The 21481-nt window shown below is 41.1% G+C and overlaps 2 protein-coding genes across 2 annotated transcripts in view; both read left to right on the plus strand.

Annotated features, from left to right (window-relative positions):
- RABGAP1 (RAB GTPase activating protein 1) overlaps nt 1–21481 on the plus strand; it is a 67951-nt gene that overhangs the window by 14698 nt on the left and 31772 nt on the right. The window contains exons 5-13 of the mRNA XM_084298996.1: nt 141–315; nt 655–812; nt 2459–2569; nt 3700–3766; nt 5305–5407; nt 5600–5769; nt 8315–8489; nt 10278–10371; nt 13208–13358. Coding sequence (XP_084155122.1) covers nt 141–315; nt 655–812; nt 2459–2569; nt 3700–3766; nt 5305–5407; nt 5600–5769; nt 8315–8489; nt 10278–10371; nt 13208–13358 — 1204 coding nt within the window. The remainder of the gene's footprint in view (nt 1–140; nt 316–654; nt 813–2458; nt 2570–3699; nt 3767–5304; nt 5408–5599; nt 5770–8314; nt 8490–10277; nt 10372–13207; nt 13359–21481) is intronic.
- GPR21 (G protein-coupled receptor 21) lies at nt 19959–21005 on the plus strand (the record flags this gene model as incomplete). The annotated part of the gene is made up of 1 exon (XM_084298933.1): nt 19959–21005. The coding sequence occupies one exon, from the start codon at nt 19959–19961 to the stop codon at nt 21003–21005; it is 1047 nt and encodes a 348-aa protein (XP_084155059.1).

The following is a 21481-nucleotide window of genomic DNA, read 5'->3' on the forward strand; positions in this document are numbered from 1 at the left end:
GCAAGTTATTGGCTGGCTGAAATAATTCTTCTAAAGGTGCAGGTTCTTTCTCTCTCTCTCTTCCTTGCCCCCCAGACTTCTAGATTCTCAGACAAACACAGAAATCACAAATTATCCAATTTTTCTCTCTCTTTTAACAGACTTTTAGATCCTCAGACAAACACAGAAATCGCAAATTATCCAATCTATAAAATCCTTTTCTGTGTACGAGGGCATGATGGAACCCCTGAAAGTGATTGCTTTGCTTTCACTGAAAGCCACTACAATGCAGAACTCTTTAGGATTCATGTCTTCCGATGTGAAATCCAAGAGGCTGTAAGTTGAATCTTTTTGTCAAATAATTATTATGTAAACGTAAAAGTTATTACTGAGATAGAGCAGAATTATGTCAGGCACTTCAGAAGTAATTCAATTCATGACTTTTTGTTCCTTTTATACCCCAAGTTAAGATAATTTTATAAATCTTGGATATGAAATGAGAACACATTTAATGGTTTATTCTTTAAAAAAGTGTAGAAAAGCAGTTAGATGCTAAAGCTGCCAGCATCTTTATTTCTCATTGTTTTATATAGTGAAGATTCAGGTAGGTTTTCATCTGCTACATTCTGTACACCTGTATCTTTCTGAACTTTCTTTGGTGCTGTCTAAATGCAGGTGAGCCGAATACTGTACAGCTTTGCCACTGCCTTCCGTCGTTCTGCCAAACAAACTCCACTCTCAGCCATCGCCACCCCACAGACTCCAGACAGTGATATTTTTACCTTCTCTGTGTCACTGGAAATCAAAGAAGATGATGGCAAAGGTTATTTCAGGTATAGATTCTTCATTCATTTGAACCTGATGCTACCTGCAAAGTGCTGTTTCTATTTTGTGTTCTTCTTTTGTCTTCAAAACCTTTTCTGTGCAATGTGTTTTAAGTGGTGTTCAGCTCATTAGTCCAAGCCGAAATCATAGAATCATTCAGGTTGGAAAAGACCTCTAAGATCATCTAGTCCAACATTTGATCTTCCAGTGCTGCTCAGTAAAGGTAAATGTCTGGAATAACATGGCCTGTGTAGACGTGCTGTTACTTTTTATCCTAGGAAGAACCCAGCTTTCCTTATTTCCCCCTCATGTTTGCAAGCTTAAGAAGGCCAAATTGGTCATCCTTATCCATTTTCCCTGTGATTTCCTAGGGCTGATCTGTATATTAGGTATTGAAAGCAGAAAAGAAGGCAGAAATGAAATTTATTATCAAAAATCATCAATATAGATTCTCTTTGGTTTTGCTGTGGTCCATTTATTTAAATTACTCACCTGTTCTGATCTGTAAAGTAGTGCTTTCTTGTCTGGATCAAAAAAGCTTTATGAACAAATGTCGCTTCCGTTCCTGAACGTTTCTGTTTTCTGATCCAGTTCTCAAAATACCATAAATCTTTTCCCAGGTAGGTTTGTTTGTTTCCTGATCCAGGTGTTATGGCAAGTGGTATTGGGTGAGGGTGTTTGAGCAGCTTTTCACATTGTTTTAGTTAGTGCCATTTTCATGTTAAGTCTGCTAATGGATAACCTTGGTTTCTAAAAAGACTTTTTTAATTTTTTGCTAAAGTTTTTTTCTGCTTCGCCTATACACAGTGCCCTTAGATGTTTTATGCAACCATTTATAGTGTTCTGTAATTGCTGAAGTGTCTTTATTACAGTACAACATGTCTGCCAAATACTCTGACTTGTTGAGAACATTGGCTCCTAGCCACAGCTTCAGCAGTGTTTCTCCTCTTGGATTTGCATCCAGCTCATGCTTTATTTATTAAATAAATAAATAAATCACATCTAATAATCCAATATTTATTCAGCACCTTCCATTGTAGACAATCCAAAAGACTGCTCATGTGCTAGCGACAGAAAGATGGTTTAGCTCAGAGCCTGAGCATGAAAGCTGCTGATGGTTCTTGGGCTTGGGCGCAGCAGCAGCCGCCAGGGTGCGTGGCTGCAGCACACAGCGGTACTCTAGGTGATGTTCAGGCTCTCTGGCCCGGTACCAATAGCAGTGTAGTCACAGCTGTGCAGGTGCTGTAAGCTGCCCCTAGGATTTGGCACTTGGAGTGTTTTTCAGAAACCATGCTGCCAAGAGCTGCTTCAGTCATAGCCAGCTCAGGTATGTCAGCATGGACTGCACTGAATCTCAGCCTTGCTGGAGGTCTCACAAGAATAAGCAAAGCGATATACAAAATACAATTTTTATTTTGAAAACTAAATTTCCTTGGTTTCACCTAATTGTGATAAAATACTAACATCTATTATGCGTCTATTTCTTCCCAAGTTACTGTTAGCAGTGTGCAAGGAAGAAAGGTCTTAAGTGCTTTAGTGTAAGAAGCTGGCTTCACCGAGTGTCTGATGCTGTTTTTAATACATAAAAGGAATACAGTTAAGTGATGCCCTGAGAATTTTATTTTATTTTTTTTCCTTTTTTGGTAAATAACAGCGCAGTTCCCAAAGACAAGGACAGGCAATGCTTTAAACTCCGCCAAGGAATTGATAAGAAGATAGTGATTTACGTCCAACAGACAACTAATAAAGAACTTGCTATTGAGAGGTAATTTTATAGATTTTAAAAAATACATCTTTAATTGATGTTTTGTGCTCTTTCTTCTGAGGCAGCAGCTTACTGCCTGTTTCATTAATGCTCCGTTTATGTAATTTATTTCGACACCTCTGTGTTGAGTGGGATTGTGCAGAAGATCTGATTGGTTTGTTCAGCACGTGTGTGATAAGACACAGTGCAGGCGCAGTGGAATCTGCATGGATCTGATTATTGAGTCAGTGTCATATCTACTCTAGCCCATTCAAAAACTTTATATAAAAATGTACTATTTCCATTTTAAATGGTTAATATGTCTAAAATGCAGAGGCTGTAATCAGCAACTGAGTTATTTAAAGTATTTTGCTTTCCTTTTTTCTCAGTTGCATCTGAGAATATCTTGGTATGTGCACTTAGAATCTGCTGCAGTCTGGAATTCTAGAACATGAAGCACCTGTGTAGGGAAGGGAGAGTTCAGACTTCAAATCTTTCGCTGCTTGGAAATAAACTAGCAATTTTTGGTTACTGCCAGAGTTTTGCGCTGCTCACAATACAGAGAAAAGATGCATCTTCTGCCAGACTCTGCAGTCTGACATGAAACCTAGGAACTTCAGAAAGTGTGGTAAACCACAGGGTGAGGTGGAATATCTCTATGGGCCAAAGGTGTTTCCAAATTAAACCCATAGAAGACAGGTCTATGCACTTCACGTAGGATTTCCTGATTCTTGTCTGTTAAAAGGTTAAATTGTATGCAAATCTGTAGCAAAACCAGAACAAAACAACAACAAAAATAAAATAAACTAAGGGAAGAGAAATGGTGGCAATGTTGCCCTACCTACAGGATAGGGAACTCATCAGCAGAGTCTGTTTGACAAACAGTTATCTTTGTTTGGAGGCATCTGAAGGCAGGATACAATCACGCTGTAAATATGTTCGTGAAATCTTTCTTGACATTTTCAATGTTGGCTTAACATTGTTTTGGTGTACATGGTTGATACTACTCTCAAATGTCAAGAGTTGTTCACATTTGTTAGTGCATTCGTGGGCTGCTTGTGGTGTATGACAGAATATTCAGATAAGGAATGCTAATGGTTTGTTTATAAGTAGTAATTTTTGCAGATTAATTTTTTTGTCTGGTTTTGCAGATGTTTTGGCCTCCTCCTGAGCCGTGGGAAAGATGTTCGGAGTGGTGACATGCACCTTTTAGATTTGGTAAGGATCTCTTATTAACAAAATTCTATAATAACTTTTATTACAATTGGTTGTGATCTCTGGATAGACAGAAAAGATTGAGCTTCTTAGGCACACTTGTTTTGGGTTGCTGCTGTAGTGTATGCTCTTGAGTGTAGCCCTGTGAAACTGGGGTGAATCACTGCTGCTAGAGTTACATGACATGACATAATGTCGGTCAAGGGAGTTGCCCAATTCTGCAGTTAGCCATGACTGTTCTTGTTTAGGGGCCTGGAATAAGAAACATGGAAGCATCCCCCTCAGTGGCAGGGGTTGGGTTTAGATGATCTTTAAGGTCCCTTCCAACTGAGCCATTCTGTGATTCATTTTGTTTTTGGAAGTACTGAATGTTGAAGAGCTGTGCCTTGAGCTTCGAAAGTTTTACAGCATACTCACTGCTGTAAAAAAAAAAAGGTCCAAGAGCTTCCTGTATAACTCTGAGAATTAGTGGGCACTTTGTTATTATAACTCACTTTTTCATCTATAAAACGATGTTAGAAGTTTTCTGACTTCACAAGTGTGCTGTAAAAACAAACTTGGTTAGAGTTTATGAAGTACATACTTGTTGCAGTAGTGACTACCCCAAATGATTCCATACTTCATGAATAATTTTGCTTTTTACCAGGCTTTGAGTTGCTCAGAAAATAAGGTTGATGGGAAGACAGATACATTGAACACTAAGGATAAAATACTGACTCAGTTTCTAATAGCTGAGCAACATGTTTTGTTTGCTGAATGAAGCTGGATCTCAAGATGTTTTAGAGTAAAATTTACTTATATAAAATAGCTATTTAGGATAAAATAAAACACAGCTAGTTTATTAAAACATCATAGCGAAGTAGAGAGATGTTGATGTGAAACATCTGCCAAGTTTACAAGTTCAGTAGCTTGTAGGACAGTGTTCTGGTTTATTTTGTTCTTTTAGAAGCAACGAACTACATTCCTTAAGTGCGTGATTAAAGCTTTATGTGTTTAAATGCTTTGCCAGTCAAGCAGCTGTCATTCAGAGACTCACAACACAAAATAAGGCCAGAACTGGATTGCCTTGGATTTTCCAGAAAAAAAATTTTAAAAAGTTTGAAAAACTTTAATTTGTTTTTGTTTTTTTCCCCAAACAACAGCAGCAACAAGGGAAAAATAAAGTAAGAGCAAAACCTGTGAAACTTTGGCAGCTGGTGTACTTGCACCTACAGCTTTGTGAGCTTAAAGTTGCTGTCAAATAGCCACCTCCAAAATGAGCTATTGATCTTCAGGTGTCACCAGACAGGTGTTCGTACTACGTACACACAAAACAAATATCAGTAGTTGGCCTTTTTGTGTCATCAGCAAAGGAGGAAAGACTCTTTGGGAACTCAGCTCTTACCTTCAGAGATGATCTCTGTTACAGGACTATGTAAAATGGACTACACATGCTTGCCCTTCTCTTGCTAGTGCAGGAGCTGTTTTATGCAGCTGAGACTCTTGTAATGTAGAGATTGTTGTAATTTAAATAAAGTTGCATTAAAATTCCTTGTTTCCAGGAGTCCATGGGTAAAAGTTCTGATGGGAAATCATACGTGATCACTGGGAGCTGGAATCAAAAATCTCCACACTTCCAGTTTGTAAATGAAGAAACACCAAAAGGTATGAACCTTGCCAGATTTTATTCCTAGTTAGGGCAGATGACTTATCTAGGCAGCATTGGCTCAATTCTCCTTTCTTTAAGATGAACGAAAAAGAAATTATTCTGTTCTTTTGTGTTACTAGGAAAGAGGTTACAGAGTACTTTGTTTGAAATATTTCTCTTGATACTAATGCTTTGGTTCTTCTCTCTAGATAAAGTACTTTTCATGACTACAGCTGTGGATTTGGTGATAACTGAGGTTCAGGAACCTGTTCGATTCATTCTGGAGACTAAAGTCAGAGTTTGCTCACCTAACGAGAGATTGTTCTGGCCTTTCAGCAAACGTAGCTCGACTGAAAATTTTTTCCTAAAATTGAAACAGGTAACACTTTGAAAAACAATAATAATAATCTACAGTTAATGTAGGATTTGGCTGGGCTGATTTTCAAGGTTAATTTTGGTGCAGTCGATTATATTGTTTGGGAACTTGAGAGGTAAACTTACGGCGTAATGCTGAATAAATGCAAATGCATTGAAGATAAAGAATTGTATTTACTGGTGCCTGTTAGCAGATCAAAATTTCACTACAGTTTTTTCTCCCTGGGATTGGACTGCATCAAAAACCCTTACTAATATAACGTTTATATTTCAACATTTTTCTCCTGAAATAGACGTGTAATAAGTGGTCTTCGATTTTTAGAAAAGCTAAAATCATCACGCTAATTGTTGGTGGTTATCAAAACTTCCCATAAAGAGCTGGGTGTCCTCATTTCAAAGCAAATTTTGACAGCTTTGACGAGGCTGTGAAGTTATACATAGGCTTATGGATTTTCCAGCCAAACCTCAGAAATAAAAGGAACAGAGAATTTATCTGCAGTCCAAGGATGTGCCAAGAGTTGGTTGCATTTGGGTTACATAGGGCAAACATAAAATAAAGGGTTAATGGGGGAAAAAAGCTTTTAACATAATCCTGGTGACATGCTATCCAGTATGACGCTAGGATGATTTTATCATACAAATTAAACTTTTTTTTATATGAGCAAACATCCACCTGAAATTAGGAGGGAAAAAGACGTATGTGAAAGCCTCTTTTCCCACTTGTACATGGTTGAGAGCAGAGATTTCACACATACCCCAAGTTTCCCCTGGGGGAAAAAAAATCTAAGCAACCACAAAAAATCCCTAGAACTTGTTAAAAATTTTTACTGTTTCTTCCAACTTTTTTTTTTAACCGTATCTACTAAAAAGGAGAGGATATTTCTGTCTATAATATTCATAATAACAATACAAGGCAATAACTTAGTCTCAAAATAAGTTTGGAAAGTTGAAGGTCCACATTACTGAAGAGGTGATGTACTTGAAGTTCTCCTGGTTTAAAAGTCACTGTTCTGAACTGAAAGTCCTGTTTAAAGGAATTGAAAGATAGAAACAAACATCTGTGTGGGTGTATGTACTTTCTCAAGGTTTAATAATTCTGAGTGAAGCTCAAAAAAGCAAGGTTGGAGTCCATCTCATTTCTTGATATTCTTTTTTTTAATGATGTTTTGAATGAAATTGAAAGCTTTTCTGAGCTTTTTTGTGTGTGTGTGTGTGTGTGTGCACTTGTCTTAAAGTGCTAGCACTCTTTCTTTGTAGTAACAAAGATGAGGTTTGCTAAGGATTCATTTTTTGTGCGTGTCCTATCTTTTGTGTAAAGTATGAATAAATACTTCGGAAACTTTCCTTCAAAATTTCCTTCACAACGTAAGGTGGAAAAAATCTTCATGATTGAGATCAGTCTTTTTACTTGGAATGTTTGTGAGGTGTAGCATGGAGATGTTGAGCTGATAGAGCTGCTGAACTATAAATATTTTACTACCTCCAGCAGACACCTTCTTGGATTGGTAGTTTAAAGGAAGTTTATCTTACTTAGCTAATTCTGTATCTTTTGTCTCACCAAATTCACAGGCATTGTGACTTATCTTAGCTAATTCTCATTTTTCCACAGGCACTGTCAGGCTGTCCAACTTCCAGTGTTTACTAATGGAAGATTATCAAAATTCATAGTGGAAGCAACAAATATAGAATGTACTGCCTGATAAGCCTGGAAGGGAAACCTGTTTCTATGGAGTCATGATTAGCCTATTAAAATACAGCTGTGTAGAATTGGCTTATCTTACCTTGGCAGTGTTTCTTTATTCGGAAATGGTGAAAGCAGAGGGATTTTATTTTCTCAGAGTACATTTAGTAATTTAGTCCTGTTTAGTTTTGATGCATTTCTCTTCATTTTAAGTACTACAAGGGATAAAACTGAGCACAGGGAGCTTAGTGTAGAGTGTGATTATAAATCTTATCATCCTCTTTTCTTCACCTTTCCTTTTCTATTTTCTATTTTATTACTTTATGACAAAAAAAATGAAATTCTTGGACTGCATCAAAAATTTGAAACAATTTCACAGAGAATGGCCTTCCTTTTAAAGGAAACATTGAAAATTAAGGATGAAGCAGGTCCACGTAATAAGCCTGGGGACCCCCCAGTTCGTATGTCCGTGTTCTCCCCAGCAATACGTATGCACAGATAGCTGACTTGGAGGTATTGCTCAGGACATTGTCATGTTGGGAAACTAAATGTGAACAATTTTTATTAGAATTCTCCTTTTGCTCTCCCACCAGTATCCCCAGAAAGTTAAAAAAGATAAATTAGACTGCACCTGAAAGGTATGAAAGTATGCTTAGGGTTTGTTACACAGTATTAGGGATGGGAACATTTGCAGGCTGGCATGATGCATTGAGGGTGCTGCAAGGATTGAACGTTTTTCACTGCAGAATGAGATGAAAATTGTTTCTTTCTTAGCTCTCCGATTCTAAAAAGAGGAGGTAGAGCCTTATGAAGTAATACGGAGATTCTTATGCTTTTTCTTGGTAAAAGGAAACTTCTTTTTTCCTAGATAAAGCAAAAGGACAGAAAGAATAACTCCGACACCCTGTATGAAGTTGTGTGTCTAGAAAGCGAATCAGAGAGGGAGAGAAGAAAAACTACAGCAAGCCCTTCTCTTCGCCTGCCCCAGTCTGGGTCGCAGGGCTCGATGATTCCTTCTCCTCCAGAGGATGATGAAGAGGAGGGTAAGATTTGGATTGTGTAATTTGTATACTTCAAAAGAAAGGGTAGCTTTTAAGTAATAGCTATGAAACTTGTTGAATATTTTATCAGCAGGACAGAGTCTGACTGGAGTTTTTGCTGTTGTTGTTTGTTTGGTTGTTTTTTTCTTGTTTAAATTTTGCTTTAGTGCTGTGAGTATTCAGTAACCAGTGCCCCTGCATTCCTGGATCAGCCTCTCCGTCTGCCACTTCTGTGCTCTGTCTGTGCTTTGCTCAGCACAGGCCTCACGAAGCCTCGTGTGTGATATATTTGGAACAACGTGAAAAGAAGCTGCTAAAAATTTGGGATTATCATGTAGCTTCTGCCCCTCCCTGAGCAGCTGTGAAAAGATTTGAGAGTGAAAATGAGAAGCTGATATTTAGAAATGTAAGCAAGCAGCATTTTTAGAGAAGAGAAAAATACAGACATCTGTAATACATAAAACTCTATCAGGAGCAGCCTAGTCTGAACCCTAATGCATTTTCAATATATCTTTCTGGCTTCTTTATTTATTTTTTTATTCTCTTAAGCCAAAATATGGACTAGTTCTGAGTATATAAACATCTGGTTTTACAGCTTTGAGCTGAAGTGCAGATGACTTTATGCTTTTTTGCTTTTTTTGCTGGCCTTCTATGTGACCTTAGGTGAATTGTTTCGCTTCTGTGCCTTACCTCCCCTTTATTTAAACAAAACAAACAAACAACAAAAAAAAAAGGTTTGAAATTTAACTCCTTTTTGCAAAGTAATATTCATAAGGAATCTCCAACCACTGTGTTACCACAGTGGTATTCCTTTCAAGACCAGGAACATAGATATTTTGTCTACAGAAGACAGAACTTGCAGCATTGCAAGAGTTTGCTGACAATTTCAGGCGTCAGCTGAGCTACAGTCTTTTTTACTAAATCTGTGCGATTTCTTCAATAATGCAAAAGCAATGTTGACTGCTCTATTGATGAAAAATTGTTTTTGTGTGTGATACACGCTATTAGCATTTTAAAATATCTGGGAGTACATCAGTTTAATATTGGTTTCAAAAAGAATTACTGCGATTATGCTGATCTGTGCGCCCTCCACCCCCAGTTGAAAATGTTTGGTTCAGAAAGCTGTTTACTTTAAGTCAGGGATGTTATCAGAAAGTACCAGGTTTCAAAGGAAAACTACAAAACAGTTAAAATGAAATAGCTTGTGGACTGTCATGGATCTGCAACAACAGGGCTGAGCCTGCAGCTGGTCAGCGGAACCATATTGCTTTTATTGTGTTTTTAGCTTTTTTTATTATTTTATTTTTTTATACAGAAAGTTGTGCTCTTTGAGAATTTTTGTGATTCTCCAAAATTCTGGGATAGAGTATTAGAAGTACTTTTATGGGAGAGGACCTGTGGAAGTCTCTAGTCCTGCCTCAGTGTGGGTCCAGCTAGTTAGGTTGTTTAGGGCTGTCCTGTAGTATTTTGACAGCCTCCAATGATGGAGTTTCCGCAGCCTCTCTGGATCCTTCTGTCCAGGTGTTTTGACACCCTTGTGGTAATTTTTTTGTCTTTTTTTTTTTTTTTTTTTTTTTTTTAACCAGAATTTCACATTAAAGCTTGTCTTCTGTGTTTTATCACATCTGTGCTCCTTTGAAAAGACTTCTGGCATTTCTGGGTTGAGTGCACAAGCAGTGCATCCGCAAACGAGGAATTCTTGCCACACGCAGTTAGGGGAGCAATATTTATATCTGCAGAGGTAGCGTTATGGTTCTTGGTCTCATAGCATCTCCTTTATTCTGCTGGCAGACAATGATGAACCTCTCTTGAGTGGTTCTGGAGATGTTTCCAAAGAGTGTGCAGAAAAAATTCTTGAGACGTGGGGAGAGCTGCTGTCCAAATGGTAAGTTGCAAATTTGCATTCTGAAAGTTAAAATTCTGAATATTCTCATCCTGTTTGCTCCTTCTGCCTGGATTTTTTAGTATTTCCAGAAGCCAGTTAAGTTTAGTGTGGATTTAGTCCTCTTTTGTCCCCACAACACTCCATATTCTCTGGCTTTGTGTTTTCTGATTTCTTCAGAGAGAGTTTCAAGTATTTTCATTTTTGAGTGCATGTTTAAATACAGTACAGAAATTCATTTATGCTGCTTCTTTAGATGGTTATCTCTTAAAATAAGTGTTACTTATATGTAAGCTTGACTAGAATTCTATTGAAGAAAAATCTAAACTAAGTAGTATAAAGAAAATACAGCTCTTTTGTCTTTATTTTGCATAGATCACTTCCATTCCTGTCTGTAATTCTTATGTAGTTCACAGCCATTTTTCCTGCAGCTGTCATATCTTAGTAACTGCAGCTTAGGAGTACAGGAGATTTGTACTTGGACAGAAGATGCTTTTCTTCCCTTCTCTGAAGTGAGATGGCTCCAGAGCCTGCCAAGAAGGAAGTATATGAGTTCTTCTATTTTTTTCCTCCAAAATGCCAATTTACAAGAAGCACATTTCTCAACAGTCAAGTTGCTAATGCAACACCTGCCTTCCCTTCATGAAGGATCTTTTAGTCACCTTGAAGTAGCCTGAGTGGTTTTAAGAAAGTGATGCTAGTCATTGAAAAATTCATTATTATTATTATTTATTTTTTTTTTGCAAAACAGGACAACAAGCACAACATTGGATTGAGCTCCAATGTGCTACATTTCAGGTCTTGCTTTAGTTGTTGCCTTCTGCTTCCTAATGTTATTGAGCAGGGCAAGGAGCGTACAGCAACTGGTCTTAGCAGAGTATTAGATCTAAGGAGAAGGAGAGCAGAGATTAAATGAAGTCATGCACTTCAGATGAGGGAAAATGACCTGGCTGAGAGGTCACATCAGCCTTTAAATTAAGGTTATCACAACGTGGTATTATTTCTTATTTTTGCTATTGCTTAGTGCTTATTTAAATAAGTACTTTTGATACCATTTGGTTTTGCAGTACTGTGTTGCACTAATTTGATAGGAGAGGGCACATCTGATATGGCCACCTTTGTAAGAAGGGGAAGGCTGTGCTAAGAAGATACACGATCCCTTTTTCTTCCCTTTCTTAGACTTGTAGGAACATCGTTAACAGATGAGCTGTATGCATCTGCTGCTATGGGAAAGTTTCTTTCAACTTGCATTTTCTGTAATTCTTCCAAGGGCTGAAAGATAATTAAGCCACCTGACTCCCATTGAAAATGTTTTGGCAGCTTTAAGAGGATATGAAGTGCTTCTTTGCTAATGCTGGCAACAACAGCTTTAATATGTGTTAAAGGGCTTTCCTTCTTAACTAACAATAAGCATTTGGAAGTAATGATCCTTGAGCTTTTAACATAAGAGGATTGAAAATCATAAAAATCAGATTTCAGGTAGTTTCATGCTAGGTTTTTAGAATCCTATTGTTAGATTTGTATAGCAATTAAATGTGTTGGTATTTTGTGATTTCTTAATATCTGGCTCGTTTTATAACTGGTGAGTCAGTTTTTTCATCTCAAAATAGTTTGGAAAAATCTAGTAGTGTATGGCCACAGCCTTATAGCTCATGGCTGTCTTCATTAGAGTTACTGTTGGATTTGTTCTGGCCTGAGATTAAGGTAAAGCTTTCATTGAACAGGCCTTTGCAAACCACTCTGTGATTTGAGTATTTTGTATAGTGAGTAATTGATATAAATATTCATATAAATAGGAAATATCAGTATGTATATATAGATATAAGTGTAACTATTATAGAAATATTATCTTGATTATAGTTGATTTTGTTTAGAGAAAACAAAGTGAAGGTGGACTTTACGGTATGAGCTGATTTAAGTGTCCAGGATGGCTGGGCTCCAGCTTATTGTGTGGGAACACTGTAGGCAGGAAGAAAGCAGCAAGGATTCCCAGCATGTGTAAAATTATCAGCCACGTATGTTGGATGGTTAATAAAAATTGTTAAGCACGAGTTTATTATTAATAGAATGCAGTCAATGTTGACAAGTTCAGTTTTTGCCTGGCTTGTCTATCACTCCTCTTAATCATTTTACAAAGAAGTTTTCTTTCAATAACAGTAGGAAAAAAAAAAGTGATTTCTTTGATTTAAGGACTTTGTTTTTTGGGATTTTAATGTTTGAGCCACAAATGGACTGTTCAGCTTAACTTTCTGTAACTGCATAAATTAAGTTCAGTTTTTTACAACTTGCAGTGCTGTAATTTATGGGCTGTCAACCAGTTTCACTCGAAAAAAAATGTTTAGATGGGACTAGCTTGTGTAACAGTGAAAGCTGTTCAAATGTGTGGATGCAGTTAGAAAGCCCTACAAGATTTTTTGATAGCTCTGCTACCAAAACAGGTTAGCTGGTTACCTGCCTACTCTGGCATAGAAGGACCAGAGAGCAGTACGTGCTTCTGCAAGCTCTTTCTGTTCGTGCAGCTTGGGATTTACACAATGTGGTACTTGTCCTCCAGTTCTAGTTTTTGCTGTGGACTTCTGTCTTCTTGAGTGTTTTATAGCTTATGCTTATATTGTATTTAAATTTAATAGGAATCAAAGAGTTTGCAGAGTGCTTCTCTAAATCTGTTTTTTTTTTTCATAACTTTTTATTCTTCAGAAAAATTTCATGTACTCTTGACAACATGTGGAGTATCTTGAGCTTCTGTCATTTGTCATGTTAGGTGTTGCACATCAGTTGTTGTTCATGTACTCGTTTATTTGTACTGGATACTAGTAACAACCGCTTCCCCCACGCCCAGGCACCTCAATCTGAGCGTCAGGCCAAAGACATTGTCAGCGCTGGTGAGAAGTGGTGTCCCCGAGGCCCTGAGAGGAGAAGTGTGGCAGCTGCTGGCAGGGTGTCATAACAATGATCACCTGGTGGAGAAGTACCGAATTCTCATCACAAAGGTAGAGTGCTGTTTTATTTTTCATCTTCCTCCCAACGCCCATAAGTTAATGAATAGAAGTACAGAGACTTCCAAGTATGGAACCTCTTGTTTAAAGGCTTATGAGTATATCTGAATATATGTGAACTAGTGAGGATAATTCAAATAATTCAACCCCCCTCTCCCTAAAAACATAAAAATAAAAAATAGTTGTTATATTATTTGTAGAGTGCTTTCATTTCATAGTTTTGCTTCTGTTACACTTGGATTGCTTCTGAATTAGTTTGTCAAAAATTAATATTCTATTAATTGCATTCGTAATTGAGAGATTCAGGAAGCTCTTTTCCTGTGCTTGTTTGGATCTCCTGAAAGAAGGCTGAATTTTTTTCTGTTGTCTTAATGTTTATGCTGAAAATCCAGTGCTGGTTGAAATGGCAGGGTGGTTTTTTGTTTGTTTGGTTGGTTTGTTGGTTTATTTGTTTGTTTGTTTTCTGAAGATAGAAAAAACAGAGCACTTTGGATATTTTGCATTACTAGCAGTTTTTTAACTTCTCATCTTGAATGCTGACCTCAATAATATAGGAAAAGAAAAGAAACAAAAAAAAAAAAAACACAGACACAGACATCATTCAGTGTTTCTCAGAGTTCTAGAGTAACAAATGTGTCACAAAATCAAATCTCTCTTTCCTACCAATACACTGGTTTGGATTTGATCTTTATAGATAAGCTGTTTTACTACTTTCATCAAATGTGCATGTCTAGAAGGACTATATTAGACATTGTTAATGATGCAGGTTTAGTACTAAAATAACAAACTAATTGTTCACCAGCTAAAAAAGCGAAACAACTGAATCAGGCGCTGTATATTTATGTTCTGATGGCACAGATTCACAGGGAGCAATTAAAGATCTTATTCTCAGGGTAAGAGGGCTTCTGAATTTAAACTTGGTTTCTGCTGGCATCCTGTAGGAAGGATCCTACATGATTCAAATGAATCATGTTAGATTAGCTAAAAATGTTCTGCCATAAATACTCACACACGCTTACTGAACGTAGGAGAAGCTTGATGTGAATTCCTTAATATTGGTACCTGCATAGTAGAACTTGTACCTATGGTACATAAATCATACAAATATTACAGAGGTTGAGTGCTCTTGCAAGGAGCATACCAGAGATATTCTTGCTGTGTTGTTTTAATTGCCTAGTGAGTAGGTGACCATGTCCCTTGTTTCTGTTTGAATATTTTGGTATCAGAATGGAAAAGGTGATCTCTGTAGCACAGTTGATGACACATACTGGTGCTATCTTTGTGATCTAAAAAGGAATTGTGTAACAATTTTTAAATCTGTGAAACCTTTCCACTCACTCACATTTAGCAGACACAAAGGAAATAACCTGGATCTAATGTGCTGGAAGCATCTCTAGAGTCCAAGTACAAGGGAGGGGAAAAGAACTGATCAGCAAAGAACTGGCTACACTTGCAGTGGTCATTCAGCATGTAAACTAATTAAGGAATTAAACAAAGAAAATGAGCACTGAATGTCTATTTTCAGACTCTGCTGCAGTCATATGATTTCTGCCGTACACGGAGGCCATGAGTTCAGGACCTGGGAAGATGATGCTTGCAGACCCATCATATATACTATACACGGACAGTATAATCATGCTGAATAGCATCTTGGCCTTATTTTTTTATTATTTTCATATCTTTCATAGATTATTTGATAATTTTGGAGTTCTGATGTGACTGGTTATTCTTACAGCTCTGAAAATAGCAGCTCAGTTGTAGTCAAAATGCACCAGTGCACGAGAGAATGTCCAAAAAAGAAAGTCATGAGTCATGTGAAGGCAAGGGTCTTTCTGATCTGTTCCGTCCTCGTAATGCTCAGTCATGTTTTGCATGTCACTAAGGCTAATCCTGCTCTGGCAGGAGTGCAGTTATTTCTGCTAACATCCACTGAAAATGTTCTATATGGAAATAGCTGCTGTGGCGCAGAGTTGAAGCATGACTCGATGCAAAACCTTTGCTCTTCAGTGCAGGTAGGAGGTGCAGTAAGCCAGTCTGAGCACTCCTGATCCCGTGCCCCTGCTCTCTTCATGTTGACCTCTATTTCTGTAGCTGCATTTGATTTCTGCCATGCTTTTCACGACCCCATGTGGCAGAACAGTCCCAAATTAATAAGGATCTGTGTTGACAGTCGCTTCAAAAGCGTCTGGCCTCTTTCAGTGATTTTTTTTATTTCTTTTTCTTGTGAGCAGGGTGTTGGATGCAGGCTCTCCAGTATTTCTTTTGATGTTTGATGCTTTCCAATGGAATTCTGGTCGCTGGTGCTTGGAGGACTGCTTCTAGCTTTCTTTTGCAAATTAACTGCTGCAAGAATAATTTCTTGTTTACTACTGAAGTGTGACTACTGAGTGATGAAAAGAGAAGTGTCTTCCAGTGGGTTTCACCAGTGAAGGCTGTATCTAGTTCTCTTCTTGAATCTGACTTGTGCATAAAACCCAGCATTGAAACCAGGCCTCAAGGTGCAGTGCTGTGTCCTAGCCATGGTGACCATGTTTATTAATTATTTGTTCCATGTTTCTTTGGTATGCGCTAGTTGGGTTTGTGCTCTCTGCTTTTGTTATTGCAGAAGTGTTGCACCATTGTGGTATTTCAAATTACTTTTGAGAATTTGCACACCATCTGTGTGCAATAACAAAGCTTTTAGCAACTCCAGATTGCCATGCTCGTGATGGGGAGTGTGGATGAAAGCCAGCCCAATGAATTAAGGTCATGTCCCTACTGGGGACAGAAAGGAAACTCTAGGTAAAACGATCTAGACAATCCTTTGAGAGGCATCTGTTCCTGATAGGACTTTGGCAGTCGTGGTTACGGCTGTTAATCCTTAGGCTTTCAGCCACTGAACAGTAGGAGGGGAGAGATGGGGACTTGCTCCAGGTGTTAATGGGTACCTGAAGGAGAAATACTTAATGTTTTTGACAGCCATAGATGGATGGAGAGTATTGTTGGATGGAAGACTTGTAAAGCTACCACACAAGTTTTAAAAAAATAAATCATGATACAAAGCAAAATAGACATCACCTACTTTTCAGACAATGTTTCTAAAGAGGATTAATACAGCTACTGAATCTCTCAGATCAGTGGAGGTCTTTTAGTGGATAAGTACTCCATGATACGAAAAATTTAAAAACCTGACATTTACAATATTGAGGAGAAACTAAAAGCTTCTGCATATAGGTCTGTGTGGGAGGAAATAAGGTTGAAAGATTAAAATATAAAAAAAAATAAAAAAAAACAATCAACTGTTGTACCGGATAAATAAACTATATTAAGAAAAATCCAACATGAGAGGGACATCTGGTGGCACAAATTTAAATAATAATAATAATAAAACAGTGGCAGAATGGGTGTCCTGGGATGTTACCCTGCAGTAACATTTCTGATAGAAATTCTACGCCTAGTTAGATTTTTCTTAGAGCAGCACTCTTGCTATTCCCTTTCTCATCTTCCCCCTTTTTTGTCTCCATGAGCAGAGGATTGTAGTACATGGAAGTTCTACCAAATGCACCCTGCGTCTTGGTGCAAATTATACGAATTTTTAAGGAAGAAATAGGTTGAGGTGTCACTACCATTATTTGACTGAATTTGTTGCTTCATCAGTGGCGTAAAATGTAACAGTACTTTACCTGTGGGTGTCTGGCATTTATTTTCCATGTGTATCACAGTCAGGTTTCCACGTGTTCATTTAATTCAGAAGTGTCCATTGAGTTTTCAGGAGTGCAGAGGGCCACAACTGTGTGTGATCCATCAAAATGAACCTTAACACACATCTGTGAGTCGCAGCATAAGAGAAGTATGACAGTCTTGGTGTTGGTGCGCTTGAACTTGTAGCTCCCTTCTTTGATTAGTTTTGATCACGTGGTGATAAAAGTTTAATTATCTTTTAGAAGCAGGAGGTCTCCCAGGAGCTCTCGCTGTAACTTCATGGAGCAGCAGTGAGTTGGCTTGGGCTCTGGGCTGAGCTGTCACTCTGTTAAGAACCAACGCGCTGTCAGTTAAAGGGAAAAAACTTTTTACATAGAAATACCTGTCAGCTATAAAGGAGTTAAGCTTGGACTTAATAAAATAGTAATAAAAATAAAACACTGAAGACTATTTTGATTTGGTGGAACATCTTTTGTTTTGAAATTCGAGCAAGCAGATGTTGTTTTGGGCAGTCTCAGGGTTTCCAATACCACCTTACTTTTATATCTGAGATATATTTAAGGTTCAATGTGTGCTGTTTTACTAAGGATGTTTATAATGTGCCTATTCATGCTTAAGGATCCAGAAATACTATGTGAATCAATTGGTATGTAAATCATTCCCCGCTTTGGAAAGATAGGAGATCATTTCTCCAGCAGTAATTCAATCAGAGCTTGTTTTTTATACAACCACAATGCACTTGCCTAAATTTAATTCAAAGTTTATGTTTCCTAGCTACAGTTCTAGTACTTAACTTTCCATGAGTAGAAATGCCATAAATTATAACAGAAATGAAGGACAACAGTGAAGTGATCTTTGGGGGCTGGGGAGTGGAATAAGGTGCAAAAATGAGATTTTGGTTTTGAGAGTTTTGCAGGAGACTGCCTATGGATTTGCCAAGTCACGGTGTTGTCCAGCCAAGGTTTTTGAGCAGTACAAATACATTGTAGAATGGTTTTTCTACCTACAGGTCAAGTGAAATCCCAGGTGCAGCAGTGTGATTGCCCCGAGACTCATCCCTTTGGCTAATTCCTTTCCCATTAGAGATCCCACAGTGCGACAAGCACTTGGCTTGCGTTAACCAAACCCTTGCGCTTGTTGGTACCAATGGAATTGGGTGTGTGGACTTGCACTGGTACACAATGGCTGCGTGCTTGTGTTTTTGTGAAAGGACTTTAGTTGTTGAAGAGCCTCGTTCCAGTCCCTTACTGGTTTGAGGGGCTCGACACCCAGTTCCCATAGGGACAGCCTGCCTGCATCGTGGCTGTGGAGCAGTCGGTTTGGTGTCACAGAGTGAGCTTCAGTATCTTATAGGGATGTGTTTTCCAGTGCATTGAGCGAGCAGAAGGCGCTTGGGTGTTGTTCTCTGGCCTTGCAGACGGGGTGCCTGTATCGTGTTGTGACACCAGTGCCTGTGTGCGTACACGAGGTTTTTCGCCGTACATCTGCGTGATGCGTTAGCGTGTGGTGCGAAGTCACTTAAAAGTGCTGGTGTGAATCCCTTGCATGCTTACCCGCGGGAATGCCCTCAGGTTTTCCAGTCCGTGTAGCTGCTTTGGGCTCCATCAGCAGTTGGTTTGGGATTTCTGGTGCACCATAAGCGGTCGGACAGCCGGCCGTGGGGCTGGGAGCCTGCAGGAGCCCCCCAGGCTGGTGAACCACCTCGGGGCTTGCGTGCCCTCACTTTCAGGTGCCTCCTGAGCAACGCAGACCGCGGCAGGCAGGAAGACCCAGAATGGGTTTCCTTCCTCCCCCTGAATGAGCGCTTGTGCCCTGGGGAAGAGCCTCAACGGAGCCCGGGGTGCTCATTTCACACCCAGGCTCGGGCTGCTCAAAGCCGGCAGGGCAGGTGTCCATCCATCCATCTGTCCGTCCATCCATCCATCCGTCTGTCTGTCCGTCCATCTATCCATCCGTTTGTCCGTCCATCCATCCATCCATCCCTCCGTCTGGGTTGCGCCGTGCGGGAGGGGACCCGGGGGGGGTTTTACCGGTGTGGGGGGGAGGCTGCGGGGTCCCCGCCGGCGGCGCCGCGCCCTCGGCGCGCTCCTGGCCGCCGCCCTCCCCTTCCTGCCGCCCTCCCCTCCCCTCCCTTCCCCTCCCCTCCTCTCCCGTCCCCTCCCCTCCCTCCCGGCTCCGCAGTGCCGGGCCCGAGCTCCGCCGCCGCGCTCGGCCGGGGCCGCGCCGGGGCTGGGTGGCGGCGGCAGGTGAGGGGCGGGGGGCGGCGGCGGAGGCTGGGGGGGGGGACACCGGAGGCTGGGGGGGGGCCGGGGCAGCGGGCGGCGGCGGGGGGGAGCCGGGAACAAAGCGGCGGGCAAGATGGAGCCAGGAGGGAGAGGGGCCGGGACCCCCGCCCCGCCGCGCATCCCGGGAACGGGGGGACCGGGGGGGCACCGGGGGGGCACCGGGGGGGGGGGGCCGGGGCGGGCGGCGGGGAGCGCCCGGGGAGGGGGCCGGGGGAGCAGGGCGGGGATGATGCTGTAAAACGCTTTCCCCTTCTCTTCTGTCAGCTGCGGGAGGAGTCCCGCCCGGGCCCGGGGATCGTCCCTGCTGCTGCCCCCCGGCCCCGCAGCCCCCCCCCCCCCCCAGCCCCCCGGGGCCGGCAGCAGCCCCCCTACCCCCCGGGGCGGCTGCCCGAAGTTGCTGCCATGCCCCCCGCCCGGTCCCGGTGCGGCGGCGGCGGCGGGGAGCCGGCTTGCGAGGGGGATTGTGCTGCAGACAATGCGCGGCGGCATCTGGAGCAGCCCCGGGGACCCGAGCTCCGGCTTTGACATTGCTGCACACACGGCACCAGCCGCAATGACAGCGGCTGCCTGGAGCGGCTGCAGGCAGCAGGCAGGAGCATGAAGTGAGGAGACCACTGCAGTGCTCAAGATGAACTCCTCCTTGGTCGGCAACCAGAGTGGCCGGCCCTTCTGCCTCCTGGCCATTAGCTACCTGGAGACCATCAATTTTTGCCTGCTGGAAGTGGTCGTTATCGTGTTCCTCATGGTGCTGATTATTTCGGGCAACATCATCGTGATATTTGTCTTTCACTGTGCACCTCTGCTGAACCACCACACCACCAGTTACTTCATACAGACCATGGCGTATGCTGACCTCCTGGTGGGCGTGAGCTGTCTGGTGCCTTCTTTGTCTCTGCTGCACTATCCTATTGTGTTAAGTGAGTCCTTGGTTTGCCAAATCTTCGGTTACGTGGTGTCGGTGCTGAAGAGCGTCTCCATGGCCTCTTTGGCGTGCATTAGTATTGACAGATACATCGCCATCACAAAGCCGCTGACCTACAACACGCTGGTCACCCCGTGGAGACTGCGGATCTGCATCCTGATAATCTGGCTGTACTCCTGCCTCGTCTTCTTACCCTCCTTCCACTGGGGAAAGCCTGGATATCACGGGGACGTGTTCCAGTGGTGTGCCAATTCCTGGAACACCGATCCCTATTTCACTCTCTTCATCGTGGTGATGCTCTACGCCCCGGCTGCTTTCACCGTCTGCTTCACGTACTTCAACATCTTCCGCATCTGCCAGCAGCACACCAAGGAGATCAACGAGAGGCGAGTGCGCTTCAGCTCTCAGGACGGGGAGACTGGGGAGGCCCAGCCCTGCCCGGACAAGCGCTACGCCATGGTTCTTTTCCGTATCACCAGTGTCTTCTACATCCTCTGGCTGCCCTACATCATCTATTTTCTGCTGGAGAGCTCCAATGTCTATAGTAACCGCGTGGCGTCCTTCTTGACCACTTGGCTTGCCATTAGCAACAGTTTCTGCAACTGTGTCATTTACAGTCTCTCCAACAGTGTCTTTCAGAAGGGGCTCAAGCGTCTCTCGGGGGCTATTTGTGCCTCTTGTGCTAGACAGAGGGTGGCTAAGGACTCCTCTACCTCTAGGAGCAAAAGATCTTCCAATGGATGTCACGTCTAAGACACCTATCAGCTTGACTGGGAAGTGCAGGGACAACTCTGTAGATTGCAAAAAATTAAATACGATTTTAAGATGTCCAGATTTGCAAAAAGGTTTCTGAGAAATGCTGCTGACATAGAAGAATCAGGAGCACATATCATTGTGATTTCACTTTTAAAAATTTATTGCTGTGGAGGCGGCCGTGGAGTTTCACCTCCATGTTCATTTTTAAGAATAAAGCTGTATCTTGACAGTTACCTCTCCAGCTGGTGTGACTGAATGGAGTGGGTGTCTGAGAGCTTCAGCAAAATGTAGTCTTTCTTACAGCTCTACTAGGTTCTTTGGAGATTCGTGCTTCACATGTAAATGATAGATCTGAAGTGGAAATGTCACGGTATATGGTGTATTACAGGGATTTTTTAATATATGCCAAAGTATATCGACACAATTTTCCAGCGTTGTAAGAGAAGGGGCCAAACAATTCGTTTTTCAGTGCT

The sequence above is a fragment of the Netta rufina genome, assembly GCF_964035555.1.
Source record: "Netta rufina genome assembly, chromosome: 20".
NCBI classification, from domain to species: domain Eukaryota; kingdom Metazoa; phylum Chordata; class Aves; order Anseriformes; family Anatidae; genus Netta; species Netta rufina.